Source organism: Hemitrygon akajei, chromosome 17 (genome assembly GCF_048418815.1).
Source record: "Hemitrygon akajei chromosome 17, sHemAka1.3, whole genome shotgun sequence".
Taxonomy (NCBI): Eukaryota; Metazoa; Chordata; class Chondrichthyes; order Myliobatiformes; family Dasyatidae; genus Hemitrygon; species Hemitrygon akajei.
Window position 1 is genome coordinate 36751906 of NC_133140.1, and position 16455 is coordinate 36768360.

At 39.0% G+C, this 16455-nt stretch overlaps 1 protein-coding gene across 5 annotated transcripts in view; it reads left to right on the forward strand.

The window, feature by feature from the left end:
* The window catches only part of acd (ACD shelterin complex subunit and telomerase recruitment factor), a 35353-nt gene extending 19332 nt beyond the window's left edge, over positions 1 to 16021 (forward strand). The window contains exons 10-14 of one of the 5 annotated variants that reach the window (XR_012101885.1): positions 2818 to 2898; positions 4012 to 5018; positions 8453 to 8532; positions 11059 to 11255; positions 15381 to 16021. Coding sequence is in view for 4 of the 5 variants with exons in the window: in XM_073069919.1 (XP_072926020.1) it covers positions 2818 to 2898; positions 4012 to 5018; positions 8453 to 8532; positions 15381 to 15447 (1235 nt within the window). In the remaining variant the exon portion in view is untranslated. The remainder of the gene's footprint in view (positions 1 to 2817; positions 2899 to 4011; positions 5019 to 8452; positions 8533 to 11058; positions 11256 to 15380) is intronic. The other 4 variants (XM_073069919.1, XM_073069921.1, XM_073069920.1 and 1 more) reach the window with 4 other exon arrangements.
* The last annotated feature ends 434 nt before the right edge of the window (positions 16022 to 16455 follow it).

Here is a 16455-nt window from a genome sequence, read left to right on the forward strand (position 1 = left end):
CCATCCTATAATTTCCTGGTTTATTTATAGAGCCTTTCTTAAATAGCAGAACAACATTAGCAATCCTCCAGTCCTCCGGTACCTTACCTGTTGCTAAGAATTATTTAAATATCTCTGCTAAGGCCTCCCATGGAGTCTGAGGGAACACCTTGTCAGACCCTGAGGATTTCCCCACCCTAATTTGCTTCATGACAGTAAACATCTCCTCTTCTGTAATCTGTGTAGGCTCCATGACCTTGCTGTGGCTTCGCCTCATTCCTATAGACTCTGTGTCTGTCTCCTGAGTAAAGACAGATGCAAAAAATCCATTTAAGATCAACCCCATCCCTTTTGGCTCCATACGTAGATTACCATTCTGGTCTTCTAGAGGACCAATTTTGTTCTTTGCAATCCTTTTGCTCTTAACATACAGTGTCTATAGAAACATTCAGGGTTCTCCTTTACCTTGTCAGCTAGGGCATCTTTTGCATTTCTTGTACTCCTCAAGTACCTTGTTTGTTCCTACTTGTTTACACTTGTTTTGCACCTTTTTCTTAACCAGGATCTCAATATTTCATGAAAACAAAGATTCCCTAAACCTGTTATCTTTACCTTTTATTCTGACAGGCAGATGCAAGCTTTGTGCTCTCAAAATTTCATTTTTGAAGGCCTCCCACTTACCAAGTACGCCTTTGCCAGAAAACAGCCTGCCCCATTCTACATTTACCAGATCCTTTCTACTACCATCAAAATTGGCTTTTCTTCGATACAGAATTTCAACCCACAGACCAGACCTATCCTTTTCCATATTTACTTTGAAACTAATGGCATTATGATCACTAGATGCTAAGTGTTCCCCTACACAATCTTCTGTCACCTGTCCTGTCTTGTTCCCTAATAGCAGATCAAGTATCACATACTCTTGTTGGGACTTTTATGCACTGATTAAGGAAACTTTGCTGAACACATTTAGCAGACTATCCCATCTAGTCCTTTTACAGTAGGGGAGTACCAGGTAATAGATGGAAAGTTAAAATCACCTACTATAACAACCTTGTGTTTCTTGCAACAGTCTGCAATCTCTCAACAAATTTGTTCCTCTATGTTCTGTGGACAGACAGGTGGTATATAATACAGCCCCATTAATGTGCTCATACCTTTCTTGTTCCTCAGTTCCACCCATAAAGCCTGTCCAGATGAGTTCTAAGCACTGCTATGACATTTTCCCTAACTGGTAATGCCACTTCTCCCCTTTTAATCCCTCCTGATCTGGTGCATCTAAAACAATGGAACCCCAAAATATTGAGTTGCCAGTCCTGCCCCTCCTGCAACCAAGTCTCAGTAATGGCTACAATGTCATAATTCCATGTGTTGATCCATGCCCTGAGTTCATCTGCCTTTCCTACAATACCTCTAGCATTGAAATATATGCAGCTCAGAACATTAGTCACACCATGCTCAAACTTTTGATTCCTGACTTTGAGGACTCAACTTCTCCATTATCTGTTCTGGCACTCTGGTTCCCATCACCCTGTAACTCTAGTTTAAACTGCAATCCCCCACCTCCCCATTAGGATATTAGTCCCCTTCCAGCTTAGGTGCAAGCCATTTCTTCTGTACAGATCTCACCTTTTGTGGAAGAGAGTCCAGTGCACGGGTAGCAATCCTGAAATCACAACCCTGGAGATCCTGTTCTTTAACTGAGAACCTAACTGGCTGAACTCACTTTGCAGAACTTTGTCCCTCTTTCTACCCATGTCTTTGGTACCAATGTGGACCATGATGCCTGGCTACTTGCTCTCCCACTTAAGAATGCTGAGGACTCGATCTGAGATATCCCAGATCCTGGCACCTGGGGGCAACACACCATCTGGGAATCTCCTTCACAGAACCTCCTTTCTGTTTCCCTAACTAATGAATCCCCTATCACTACAGCTCGCCTGTTCTCCCCTCTGAGTCACAGAGTCAGACTCAGTGCCTGAGACCTTACTGCTGTGGCTTTCTTTTGCCAGGTCATTCCCTCACAGCAGTATCCAAAGTGGTAGACCTGTTGTTGAGGGGAATGGCCACAGGGCTACTCTACACTGGTTGTTCAATCCCATTCTGAATCGTTATTGTCACCCAGTCTCCTGTGTCCTGCACCTTTGGTGTAACTACCTGTATATTTGTCCTATCTGTCACTGCCTCAGCCTCCTGAATGATCTGGAGTTCATGCATTTCCAGCTCCAATTCCTTAACACAGATTATTAAAAGCTGCAGATGAATGCACTTTTTGCAGGTAAAATTGTCAGGGCCACTGGAGGTCTCCCTGCCTTCCCACATCCCACAAGAGGAGCTTTCAGCTATTCTGCGTGACATCACTACTGTTCTAACTGCAAATATAAGGAAGGAACTAATAAACTGAAGGAAAAAAATCTGCCTGCAGCTTTTTCGCTTTCTCTCACTCAAGCCTCTTCTCGCTGCAGCTTCAAAGAAAAAAGTCTCAAATAACCACTCTAATACTGTCCACTCGAGCAAAAGCCACTCCAACTCTTCTTGCACATAGGATGTTTGTGGATCTTGCTTATGTTTTTTTTTGTAGATTCTATTGTGTTTCTTTGTTTTGTAGCTGCCTGCAAGAAGATTAATTTCAAATTTGTATGTGGTATACTTTGAATTATGGAGGTTGGGCAGAAATGAAACATTTTGATTTCTACATGAACACATTGGTTCCAAGTGTTTCTAATGATTTCTCCTGAGTCCAGTTTTTCAAGGTTCCATCTCTCCCTCACAAGCTATTTATTATAGTTTAAATTAACATCATAAAACATAAATACAATTGGTTGTACTGTATTACAGTAGAGCAGGAGGTTCCATCTTCACAGAATCCTTGGAATGCAGTATCCCCTATGTGCCTTGGTGGAATTCCATCTTCAGGAGGTGAGTAATACGTTGATTGGTCAAACACTTCCAGATTTGAGATGCAAGTTCAAAAAAAAAGAATTACTTATTTACTCCAGCTACCTCTACAGCAAAATCAGATTTAAATATTTTCTTATGCTGAGCAGGGGGCATTTAGGAAGGATCTGCAAAGAGCAGTGTGAAATCCTATAGGCTATCAGTTAGTTGCAAATATCACTTGTTTCTGCAGATGTTCTCGTTTTGGATTTAACTAGAGAGTTTAAATGTTGGAGAAGATCCAACATTTAGCAAGTAGGCTTTCTGAATCAGGATTGTTATGTTACGACCTCTTGTAGAAGGATGTTTTTACAGCATTAGATAAGTTTCATAGTAGCTTACTGGTATTTGCAGGTATTGGAGAATATTTATAGATTTGGTGGCTTCATCAATGAGTGTGAATGTGCAAAGAACAACAGGAAATATCTTTGTATTTTATAATGAAGAAGTTAGCAAATTCAGTCCTTGGTCTTTTTAGTTAGATCTTATGAATTTGTCGATCGTATTCAGTGCAGGCTCTCTGATAGATTTCTGAAGTTGCGAAGTAAATGTGATTGTGATTTTATCTTCCTTTCAGTCATGTAATGTGCAGTGTCATTAAGAGGCATATTTGCAAATGATTACACATATTTTCAAAGCACTTGTAAGTGACAGTCATCCTTTAGGGCACCGCACACGGGAGCAAATGTAATTTTCAAGTGAAATGGGATCAGAAGACAGGAGAAGGTGCATCATAAAGTAGGAATTCAATTCTAGACACAATTTTGAAGTCATATTCTATCTGCAGCTTGTATTTTGTTTATAAATCTCTTTTGTGTTGCTTTGAAATAGAAACTGCCAATTGCACGGCAGGCAAGATCCTAATTTATCTCTTATTTATAGGATTTGTTGCATGAACAGATTGTTATTGTGTTGATATTAAGAATGGCAATAATTTGTCATGCTTTAATCATACCCATCTCCATTGATGGCAATATAGCTTCCATTATAAGTTATAACAATGAAGAAAGTTGATATGAAAGATATGAGATTAGTGTTTTAATGTGTGAATTGAATCAAGTAGCACAATTAATGGAGCTGATTATTTAATTTCAGAAACTTGTATTTCATGTACTTCAGAACCTTGTAAGAAGCACAATGGCAGATGTCGTGTCCTTTGCTCTACGTTCGTTGATGCTCCTGGTTGTAGTGGTCTAGCTGTTGAACTTCAGCTTCCAGACAACAGTACACAAGATGAGCCAGATAAATCAGTAGAGTTGTATACAGAGGAGTCCCAACATTCAGAAGGCCATTGTAATAAAGGTTCATTACTCTCACCAGCCACATCATCAGATAATGAAAGAGACAGAATATATGTGACAGAACCTATAAAGACCAACAGAGTGAAATCTATTAAGTCCAGTCTGGCTGCCAGTGACCGTTTGTTTAAAAGCCTGTCTCCTTTATCAAGTACAGTTGTTAATTCCAATGGCTTGAATTGTGTGGGCTCAGCAAATAACTTAGCTCCTATGTCACTAGTTAAAAATGATGGCCAATGTAGACCGATCATGGCTTTGTACAATCATGCAGCAGAAACTCAAAACAGTGTACCGGAAATAGAAGAAACACAGTTAAAAGATATCAGAGACAAGGAATGTTATGAGAGGCCAAGAGCTGCGAAAAGAAAATGGCAGTCTGGGAGCACAGAAGATCAACTGGACAGGAGCTGTGTTGATCAAGGCACTTTCTCGATGCAGACGAGGGCTGAAATTGAGGATGGGGACTCCATGAACTTGAGTAGCAATGAGACATTCATTGATGCAGATCATTATGAAGAAATAGCTGATGATTATCAGATGAACAACATTACTGGCCAGAAAAAGGAAAAAGGTAGAATGAATAAAATATTTAAAGATACTGATTTGAATAATTTGCCACGAAGCAACAAGAAAGCATTGTCAACAAAGTATCATCAATTAGACTTTGTTTCCAAGAGACCATCAGAAGTTCATAATTGTAAAGGGCAGGGATCAGTAGTAACTGCAATTGGCCAGCACACAGAGGATGAATGGGTGCATGCTTTGCAACAACATAATGCTAACCAAAGCAAAGATGAACCTCAGGTAAGTTCTCTCAAAAATGATAAAGAGAAACAAATCAGTTTTTACAGAATTTATTTGGTTCTTTGAATTCCAATGTAATGCTCCAAGTTCTCATTTAAAATGCTTCTGAGTTGTGTAATGGGTTTTACTATAAAGTGCCAGAATTTGCTGATCACATCCACAAATTGGCACCAGCTGGATTGCAGGGTTATAGGTGTTGGAGTTGTAGCTATTTTCTGTGCATTGAACCTTTTGTATAATGTAATCTGGTTCACATTGATTATATGCACATACTTGTTATAACTTCTCTATAAAGGTGCCACTTTAAAAATAAGGCAGCCAGGAATATAAGAAAAATTGATGTTTCTGTACCCTATGTATCTTAGAGTGCTATCTTGTAACAGTTTGGTATTTCTGTCAAATGTCTGTATTTGAGGTAATTACAAAGTTTGGAGAGTTTAGAATGGGTTTATGATGAATTTAGCAAATTACGCAAAGTAAGGCTGGATCCTAGATGTTGCATTAAATTACATATTCATGTATGTAGGGAAGCTGTAAGCAACAACCCACAAAATTTCTGGTTGTAATCAGTTATTGAAAGCATTTTGTGTTTTTTTTTAAAAAAAGAGGATAATGATACAAGTGATTCATAGTATTATCGATCAATTATAAATGCCAACAAATCAAATTAGTAATGGAAGCAATGTGCGAATAAATTTAAAATGCGTGAGAAGATTTGGTTTCTGCCTATATTTCTGATGTGGGGTAAGAACATAATAAATGGTGTTCAAATTTTGCACTTTGAGTGGAACGAAGCATTGATGATTTCTTTGTAAAGGCCAATGACACAAATGTCTGCTCAGATATAGAATTGAAAACATGATCTAAACTTCACCTGAATGCGGCCAATTTGGGCATACACCAACTGGTCACAATTCGTTGTCATCCAACCTGACTATCACCATAAAGGTCTCAAATGTGGTTATCTGCTATCACAAAAAAAAATGCCAAATATAAGACAGAAACCAAATACAAAGTAATTCATTCTGACATGGATGAAGTACTGACATGACCTAACCTGATTATTTTATTAAAACATACAGTATACTCAATATGGTGTGAACTTCGCACATGTAATTGCTTCTTGTTGGGCATGGGTCAGGTAGCCAGGCTTTGCAATTACGTAAAACCATAATACATAGGAGTAGATTAGGCTATTCAGCCTGTCAAGTTTGCTCTGCCATGGCTGATCATTTCCTTCTCAACCCCAATCTCCTGGCCTTTTCCCTCTAACCTTTCACACCCTGACTAATCAAGAGCCTATCAACCTCTGCCTCAAATGCACTCTGACCTGGCCCAAAACTGCTCTCAGTACTCCAAGTGAGGCCTCACTAGTGCATTAAATAGCCTTAGCATTACATCCTTGCTTTTATATTCAATTCCCTTTGAAATGAATGCTAATGTTGTATTCGCCTTTCTCACCACCGATTCATCCTGCAAATTAAGCTTTAGGGAATCTTGCAAGAGGACTGAAAAGTCCCTTTGCATCTCAAATCTTTTAATGTTCTCCCTGTTTAGAAAATAGTCTATGCTTTTATTCGTTTTGTCCATTCTTCTAATCTGTCTAAGTACTTCTGGAGCCTGTCTGCTTCCTCAACACTACCTGCCCCTCCACCTATCTTCATATCATCCACAAGTTGTCCACAAAACCAAGAATTTTATCATCCAAATTGTTGACAATGTAAAAAGGAGTGGTCCCAACACGAACCTCTGTTGAATACCACTAGTCACCAGCAGCCAATCTGAAAAGGATCCCTTTATTCCCACTCTTTGCCTTCCACTAATCAGCCAATGCTCTATCCATGCTATTATACTGTAATTCTTTGGGCTGCTATTCTGCAGCCTTATATGCAGCACTTTGTCAAAGGACTTCTGAAAATCCAAGAATGCAACATCAACCAATTCTCCTTTTTCTATCCTGTTTGTTATTTTTTTCAAAGAATTCTGACAGATCTGTCAGGCAAAATTTCTCCTTAGGAAACCATGCTGACTTTTGCCTATTTTGCCGTGTGCCTGCAAGTACCCTGAAATCACATCCTTAACAATCGACTCCAACATCTTCACAACTACTGAGATCAGGCGAACTGGCCGATTAATTTCCTTTCTTCTGCCTCCCTCCCTCCATTGAAGAGTGACATTTGCAATTTTCCAGTCCTCTGGAACCATTGTCAGAATCTGTTGATTCTTGAGAAATCATTACAAATGCCTCCACGTTCCCTTCAGCTACCTCTTTTATATCCGTGGGGTATAGTCCATCAGGTCCAGACAACTTGGCCTATCTTCAGACCTTTCAATTTCCCAAGCACTACTTTCCTAGTAAAAGCAACTGCATTCACTTCTGCCCTCTGATACTCTAGAACTTTCACCATATTACTAAAGGCTTCCACAGTGAAAACCAGTGCAAAATATTTATTCAGTATGCCTGCCATTTCCTTGTCCCCATTACTCTCTCTCCAGTGTCATTTGCCAGTGGTCCGCTATCTGCTCTTGCCTCTCTTTTACTTTATATAGCTGAAAAAACTTCTGGTATCATTTTTGTTATTATTGGCTAGCTTACCTTCGTATTTTATCTTTTCCCCCTTGTGGTTTTTTTTAGTTGTTTTCTGTTGGTTTTTAAAAATGTCCCAATCCTCTAACTTCCAACTAATCTTTGCTCTATTATATGCCCTTTCTTTTGCTTTTATCTTAGCCATGGTTGTGTCATTCTGCCTCATCCTCTTTGGGATGAATCTATCCTGTGTCTTCTGAATTCTCCCAGAAACTTTAGCTATTGCTGCTCTGCCATCATCCCTGCTAGTATCCCCTTCCAATCAACTTTGGCCAGCTCCTCTATCATACCACCTTAATTACCTTTACTCCACTGTAACACTGATACTCTGGCTTTAGTTTCTCCCTCTTAAACTACAGGCTGAATTCTATCTTCTGATCACTGCTTTGATGTTACTCATCCCAGTTACTCAAGTAACTTTGATGTTCCAGCAAATAATAAGTGCAGTCATCTTAAAGTAAATTAAGCTCCCACAGATAACCAGTTCAGAGTGTCCTGTAACAAGGTAGACAACTGCCATGGATGGTCCCATTTCAGTCAAAGATTCTTAAAAAGACATAATGCTGCTGTTGAGGTCTATTAGCTTTTAGTTAATGTGGAAAAAGTTAGGACATTTAATATTGATGTTGCACTATTGTTGGGGACAAAAAACTTCATCAAACATGTACTGAAGTATTAAGTTTTGTTTAGTAATAATTTATTAGCCAATTCTTTCCATTGCTGCTGAGTGTGCCAAAATGTTGGATAAATAGGCATGCTTGTAAATAAAACACCTTACAGCAGACATTTTGGTAAGGCTTTGGGTTTCTTGAATGATACAAATCAAGTTTCTTTCTAATTTTTGCAGAGACATCCTGATGGAAGCAGATTTTTATACAGCTATCCAGCACCTACTGCTGAGCTAATCGCTCAAGTGAACTCTATAAGGTCTGTTCACTGTAAACATGTCCTTTTAAAAAATGTCTTGCTCTTTCTCAATAAGTGTTTCCACAAATACTGTCAATGTTGGAGCCAAGAAGATTTGCAGCACAAAAACAACCTTTTGGCCCATGAATCTGTGCTAACATTTAATTGTAACATTAATCCCACATTTTTTTAAATCAAATTACCCGTATTCTACCACTCACCTACAAAAAGGAAATTTATAAAGGCCAATTAATCTACTGATCTTTAGGGTGTGAGAGGAAACTCAAATGGCCATAGAGATAATGTGCAAATTCCACACAGATAGCATCCAAGGTCAGGATTGGACATGGGTCTCTCACACTGAGACAATGGCTCTTTTAAGCACAATCCTCTACTGTCTGTAAAAGTCTATGGGTTAACCCAATTGCATGTGTTAGCATGCAATTAGCAGCTTCATGACCAATCATTTAACTTCTGTCAAATCACCTCTTAAAAGGTTATTGCACCTCTTTTTGAGTATTTTAACTAATTACAAGTCAGAACGTGATAGTGTTTTTTTTTATAGCATAACAGTGCTCACTGACCTAACCCTAACTCCCATCTCTTTATTTGGTCTTTAAATCAAATGTTCATCCAAAAACTATTTAATGTGAATTTTCTGCATTTACTCTCCTTTTAGATTCAGATCAACATTATCTTCTTTCAACACTGTAAGATTGTGGTTATCCTCAACTAACACCACTCTAATCCTTGACCCATTATTTACATCAAACCTCTTGAGCTCCTTGTTGCCTAAAATAAATAGTCATCAAAGTTATGCTCTGTCCTTAACCCATGTTTTTCCAAGAGACTGCTTATTGTGTTTGAATTTTTCCTAGTATAGACATGGAGCATACTGGCTTGTAACTCAACTCTAGTGCTTTCTCCCTCTTAAGTTGAAGAATGCAGTACAACAGAGTGATCTAGGAATAATGGTGCATAGTTCCCAGAAGGTGGAATCTCATGTGGATAGGGTGGTAAAGAAAGCTTTTGGTATGTTGGCCTTTATAAATCAGAGCATTGAGTATAGGAGTTGGGATGTAATGTTAAAATTGTACAAGGCATTGGTAAGGTTGAATTTGGAGTATTGTGTACAGTTCTGGTCACCGAATTATAGGAAAGATGTCAACAAAATAGAGAGAGTACAGAGAAGATTTACTAGAATGTTACCTGGGTTTCAGTACCTAAGTTACAGGGAAAGATTGAACAAGTTAGGTCTTTATTCTTTGGAGCATAGAAGGTTGAGGAGGGACTTGATAGAGGTATTTAAAATTATGAGGGGGATAGATAGAGTTGACGTGGATAGACTTTTTCCATTGAGAGTAGGGGAGATTCAAACAAGAGGACATGAGTTGAGACTTGGGGGCAAAAGTTTAAGGGTAACATGAGGGGGAATTTCTTTACTCAGAGTGGTAGCTGTGTGGAATGAGCTTCCAGTAGAAGTAGTAGAGGCAGGTTCAGTGTTGTCATTTAAAGCAAAATTGGATAGGTATATGGACAGGAAAGGAATGGAGGGTTATGGGCTGAGTGCAGGTCAGTAGGACTAGGTGAGATTAAGCGTTTGGCATGGACTAGAAGGGCCGAGATGGCCTGTTTCCGTGCTGTAATTGTTATATGGTTATAAGTACATGTTAGCAAGTTTCCTGCCTTCTAACTCCATGCTTTTATTGAAAGTGGATTAAAAATAGTGATCAGACCCAATATTATTTCCTTTCATATATCTCTTCCAGTGACACTCCAAGGTATTCTTGGAGGTAATAATTCATCTCTTTCAAAAATTCAAAAGCCCCTAATGTTTCCTATTCCATGTTTTTCCTGATCGTCTCTGGCATGTTTCCTTTTTCTTTTTGAAGCCAGCAAAATGCCTTTTGCATACACTCTGGTATTCTACCTCCACACATAGGTTACCAGTTTGGCCTTTAATAGGTTTACTCTTTTGTTAGAATTCTTCATGTTCTTTTCAATTCCTTGTGTTCTTTTTGTTCAAAGAAAAACTTTAGGTTTTCTATATCTTTCTTGCTAATACTTTTCCAATATCTTCCTATTTTCCTTCATAATTTCACCCCATCAGGAAAGGATGCTATTTTGGAAGGATCCTTTTTTTCACTACATGTATAATCCATGCTTCTGCTCAGTATGCTAACAAAAGCTGTATTATTTTGGAGGGACTTGCCAGGTTAGGTAGCTAAATGAAGGGTCTTGACTCGAAGCATTGACTCTCAATTTCCCTCTGTAGATACTGCCTGACTTGCCGTGTTGCTTCAGATTCCAGCATCTGCAGTCTCTTTTGTCTCCATTTTGTTACTCCACTGTGAAGCCTCTTCACGGTGTGCCCACTTTGAAGAAGTGTTCTTCTCTCTTCGACTGGAAGTCTGTGAGACCCTTTGTCTCTGCTTCCTCTATGATTTCTGCTTCTATCCTGTCCTTTGACCACACTCTCACCTAGGCTCACTAAGTCCAGATGAAGCATCTCAACCCATAAGGCTAACTGTCCTTTTCCTTATATAGATGGTGCCGGACCTGCTGAGTTACACCAGCATTTGTGTGTTGCTCTATATTCCCAAGCACCTGCAGTCTCTTGTGTCTGAATTTCTTTGGTGCTGTTCAAGTTTGGCAAAATATTCAAGTGCTGCTGAATTTTGTTCAGGAGGAACAAGAATGATTGGAAGATTCACTAAGCTACAATTTTAAGGAAGATTCAAAAAGTAAGAAAGAAAATAAGCTGGTGTGAGATCCAAGAGGGTTAGAGCATTAATGTTACAGTTAGACTATCAATGGTGAATAGAGAAATGATGATAAAGCCAATGCTGGAAAAAAGCAGTATGTACTCAGTGATGTGCAATTTGGATAAAGACCAGAAATCTGATATAGTAGGCTCAGGTTGTGATGCAAGTTATTGTAATATCTGGGAATGTGGGCAAGCTTGAGGTAACAATGCAAGTTGATACATCCTGGGTGAGGATATGAAGAACAGTGGAGGTGTAATTTTTGAGACTAATGAAATAACAGACAAAAGCTTTGATTTTACAAGGAAATTGAAGAAATGTGAAAGCAACGATTTCAAATGTATGGTATAAACAGCCAATTTCAACAATGATCTGGATGGGAGAAGAGAAATTGAGCTTGAGGCAAAAGCTGAAAGCATAAGACATAGGAACAGAATTAAGCTATTGGGCTCATCAAGTCTGTTCCATCATTCCATCAAATCTGATTTATTTTCCTTCTCAACCTAATTCTCCCCATAACTTTTGATGCTTTACTAACCGAGAATCCATCAACCTCTACAATGAACATACTTATTGACTTGGCCTCCACAGCCGTCTGACTTTCACAGATTCACCACCCTTTACCTTAAGAAACTCCTCCTCATCTCTGTTCTGAAAGGACATACTTGTGTCCTTTTGTTTGAGACTCTCCCACTATGGGAAACATGCTCGTCACATCCATTCTATCTAAGCATTTCAATATTTGGTAGGTTTCATTGAGATCCAACCCCAACCCCGCAACCCCCTCCCCCCTCATCCTTCCAAATTCTAGCGAGTAAAGACACAAAACCATCGAATGCTCCTCATACATAAACATTGGCTCGATGGGAGAAGTCAGAGAGAGGTAGTGGAGGATTGCTTCTCTGAGTGGAGGCCTGTGACTAGTGGTGTACCACAGGGATCAGTGCTAGGTCCATTGTAATTTGTCATCTGTATCAATGATCTGGATGATAATGTGGTAAATTGAATCAGCAAATTTGCTGATGATACAAAGATTGGAGGTGTAGTGGACAGTAGGAAGGTTTTCAAAGCTTGCAGAGGGATTTGGACCAGCTGGAAAAATGGGCTGAAAAATGGCAGATGGAGTTTAATGCAGGCAAGTGTCAGGTATTGCATTTTGGAAGGACGTACAAGGTAAATGGTAGGGCACTGAGGAGTGCAGTAGAACAGAGGGATCTAGGAATACAGATACATAATTCCCTAAAAGTGGTGTCACAGATAGAGAGGGTTGTGAAGAGAGCTTTTGGTACATTGGCTTTCATGAATCAAAGTATTGAGTATAAGAAACAAAAAACACAAAATGCTGGCAGAACTCAGCAGGCCAGCCAGCATCTATGGGAGGAGGTAATAACGAGTTGGAATGTTATGGTGAGGTTGTATAAGACATTGGTGAGGCCGAATTTGGAGTATTGTGAGAAGTTTTGGTCACCGAATTACAGGAAGGATATTAATATGGTTGAAAGAGTGTAGAAAAAGTTTACAAGAATGTTGCCAGGACTTGAGAAACTGAGTTACAGAGAAAGATTGAATAGGTTAGGACTTTATTCCCTGGAGCATAGAAGAATGAGGGGAGATTTGATAGAGGTATATAAAATTATGATGGGTATAGATAGAGTGAATGCAAGCAGGCTTTTTCCACTGAGGCTAGGGGAGAAAAAAACCAGAGGACAAGGGTGAAGGGGGAAAAGTTTAAAGGGAACATGGGGGGGGGGGGGGGGGGAGGCTTCTTCACACAGAGTGGTGAGAGTGTGGAATGAGCTGCCAGATGAAGTGGTAAATGCAGGCTCACTTTAACATTTAAGAAAAACTTGGACAGGTACATGGATGAGAGGTATATGGTCCAGGTGCAGGTCAGTGGGACTAGGCAGAAAAATGGTTTAGCACTGCCAAGAAAGGCCAAAAGGCCTGTTTCTGTGCTGTAATGTTCTATGGTTCTATAAACCCTATCATTCTTGTAAACTTTCTCTGGACCCTTTCCAATGGCAATTCATCCTTAGATCTGCAGTTCAAAGCTGCTCACAGTATTTTAAATGTGGTCTGGCCAATGCCTTATAAATCCTCTGTATTACATCCTTGCTTTTATATTCTAGTCCTGAAATGAATGCTAACATTGCATTTACCTGCCTTACTACTTACTACCAATTCAAGCTACAAGTTAACATTTAGATAATCCTACACTCAGATTCCCAATTCCCTTTGCGCCTCCAATTTCTGAATTTACTCCCCATTTAGAAAAATAGTTTACCCCCATTCCTTCTACCAAAGTGCATGATTATACACTTGCATTCACTGTATTCCATCTGCTACTTTGCCCATTCTCCTGATCTGTTCAGGTTCTTCTGCAGATTCCCTGCTTTAACACTACCTCTCCTTCCACCGATCTTTGTGTCATTCGCAAACTTGGCCACAAAGCCATCAATTCCGTTATCCAGATTATTAACAGATAACTTAAAAAGTAGCAGACCCTGTGGGTCACTACTAATCACAACCAACCAACCAAAAAATGTTCCTTTTATTCCCACTGTTTGCCTTCTGCCAATCATCCACTCTTCTGTTCATGTAAGTATCTTTCCTGCGATACCATGGGCTTTTATCCTGTTAAGCAGCCTCGTGTGGCACTTTGTCAAAGGCCTTCTGAAAATCCAAGTAGGCAACGTCTACTGACTCATCTTTGTCCATCCTGCTTGTCATTTCCTCAAAGAATTCCAACAGATTTATCGGGCAAGATTTTTTCCTAAGGAAACTATAGTGACTTCGGCTTATTTTATTGTGTCCCTTCAAGTACCCTGAAACCTCATCCTTAATAATGGACTCCAACATCTTCCCAACCACTCAGGTCAAGCCTTCCTCCGTCTTAGAGTGGATGACATTTGTGATTTTCCAGTTCTCTGGAACCATTCCAGAGAATCTAGTGATTCTTAAAAAATCACTACTGTTGCCTCCACAATCTTTTCAGCTACCTCTTAAATTACTCCGGGATGTCATCCATCTGGTGCAGGTGACTGATGTACCTTCAGCTTCCCAAGCACCTTTTCCTTAGTAATAGCAACTGCACTCACTCTGTCCCCTGATACTCTTGAATTTTGGGATACTGCTAGGGTTTTCCACGGTGAAGACTGATGCAATTCACTTACTCAGTTTGTCTGCCCCTTCTTTGTTCCCCCTTACTACCTCTCTAGTGTCATTTTTCAGTGGTCTGATGTCCATTTTTGCCTCTCTTTTACTTTTATGCATCTGAAAATAACTTCTTATGTTCAGTTATTATTGGCTGGCTTACCTTTGTATGCATCGTTTCACTCTGTTTCTCTTTTAGTTGCCTGCTGTTAGTTCTTAAAAACTTCCCAATCCTCCAGCTTCCCACTATTTTTTTGTTATATTGTATTGCTTCTCTTTTGCTTTACTGCTGTCTTTGACTTCCCTTGTCAGCCATAGCTACCTCATTCTCCTTTTAGAATGCTGCTGCTTTGGGATGAACTGATCTTGTATCTTCTGAAATACTTCCAGAAACTCCTGCCATTGCTACTTTGCCGTCATTCCTGCTAGTGCCCCCTTCCAACTATCTTTGGCCAGCTCCTCTCATGCTTCTGTAGTTACTGTTATTTAGCTGTAATACTGATTTTTGCCTTCTCTCAAACTGCAGGGTGAATTCTATCAAATGATGATCACTGCCTTGATTAGCTCCCTAATCAAATCTGGTTCATTACACATCTAGGTCTTTTCCCTAGCAGGATTGGCATTGTCTAGTAGGGGTTAGCTGTATTCAGGAATCTAATGAATGGTAGTAACACAGCCAGGTAGAAAAAATGATAGGTTATAGTAAATGTAATGAATTGACCTGAGAGTAGTTTGCAAAGTGTTGCCACACTCCAGTGTCATAGTAGCAGAGGTCTTAAGCACTGTGGCAGAAGCAGCAGCACATACCATGTATCATGCAGAGAAATAAGATGGGACTGTCAGTGCAGGGGAAGAAATCACCAGATGAGCATCGGATGTGATGTTTGAGGGAATATATTTTTTTTTAAAAAGTTATGGCATAAAGCTAATAACTTTCTTCATATTTTTCAGGGTTTCAAGTGATCTACTGAAATGGGCAGTTTCATATCTCTCTGGACCAAGTTTGAAACAAGATTGACTTCTGCTCAGTGCTGACATAATTAACTGGTGCTTGAATTTTTTCCAGGCATTTATTAAATTTGAATGCCATTTTCCTTTGATTTCAATGATGGTTCATATTACAAGTGTGTTATTCTGTTAATTCTGTAAAATCCCTGAATGTTGTTTGTAGAAACTTTCATGTGGAAGTAATAAAATCAACATTGGAAGAGTGGAAAAACAGGTATTACGCTACTTTCATGGGCTGTTCTTGGCAATTTCTACTGTTGACTTAGATCAGTTTTGCCTTTGGACAAACCTGGAAGAACCTGGAAGACCTGAAGAACTGGAAAGAGATCAAAGAAATTTCTTGCTCTTGCCAAAAAGTGTGATTAAATTTCTGAGGGAAATTTTGTGGCATGTTCATATTTGGCCATTATAGAGGTCTATTACTATTGTAATGAAGGGATTATAATTGACTTTACTGTTTCTGTTTTTGTCTTGATGTCATCAGCTTAACTCCAAATTCAGAGCTGTACTTTTGGTATGTGCAACTTTTGGAGAGAAGCCATTATTGTTTGTTAATAAATAAAAGTAATATTTTTCTTTCAGTATTTAATTTTAAGAAGCTAAATTTGTTGTCAAGTGAGAGTTTGTGTTGAAACATGATATACATTTATTCACAATCATGCTTACTAAATCCAAATATCCCAGTGGTGTAGTTTTTTTTGGATTGAAAATGATCAAAAATAAATCTCAGAGGTAAAGGTATTTTGGAGTCTTACAAAGGGAATACAAAAGTTGGAAGAGGCCAGATTATAGAAGGACTTTAAAATTGGTAAGAATTTTAAAACCATTGTGTTGCTTGAAAAAAGGTTTCTTCTTAAGGCCGTTACCCGGAACTCTTAAAACCACATTTGAGTATATACAACATTATCACTTTTTCATCAGATGAGCTAACATTTGTAGTGAGAGAAATGGGGTGAATATTCAAGGCTAACTGAAAATAATTATGGTTTAAAAACTTTTTATGTATGTATCTAGCTGG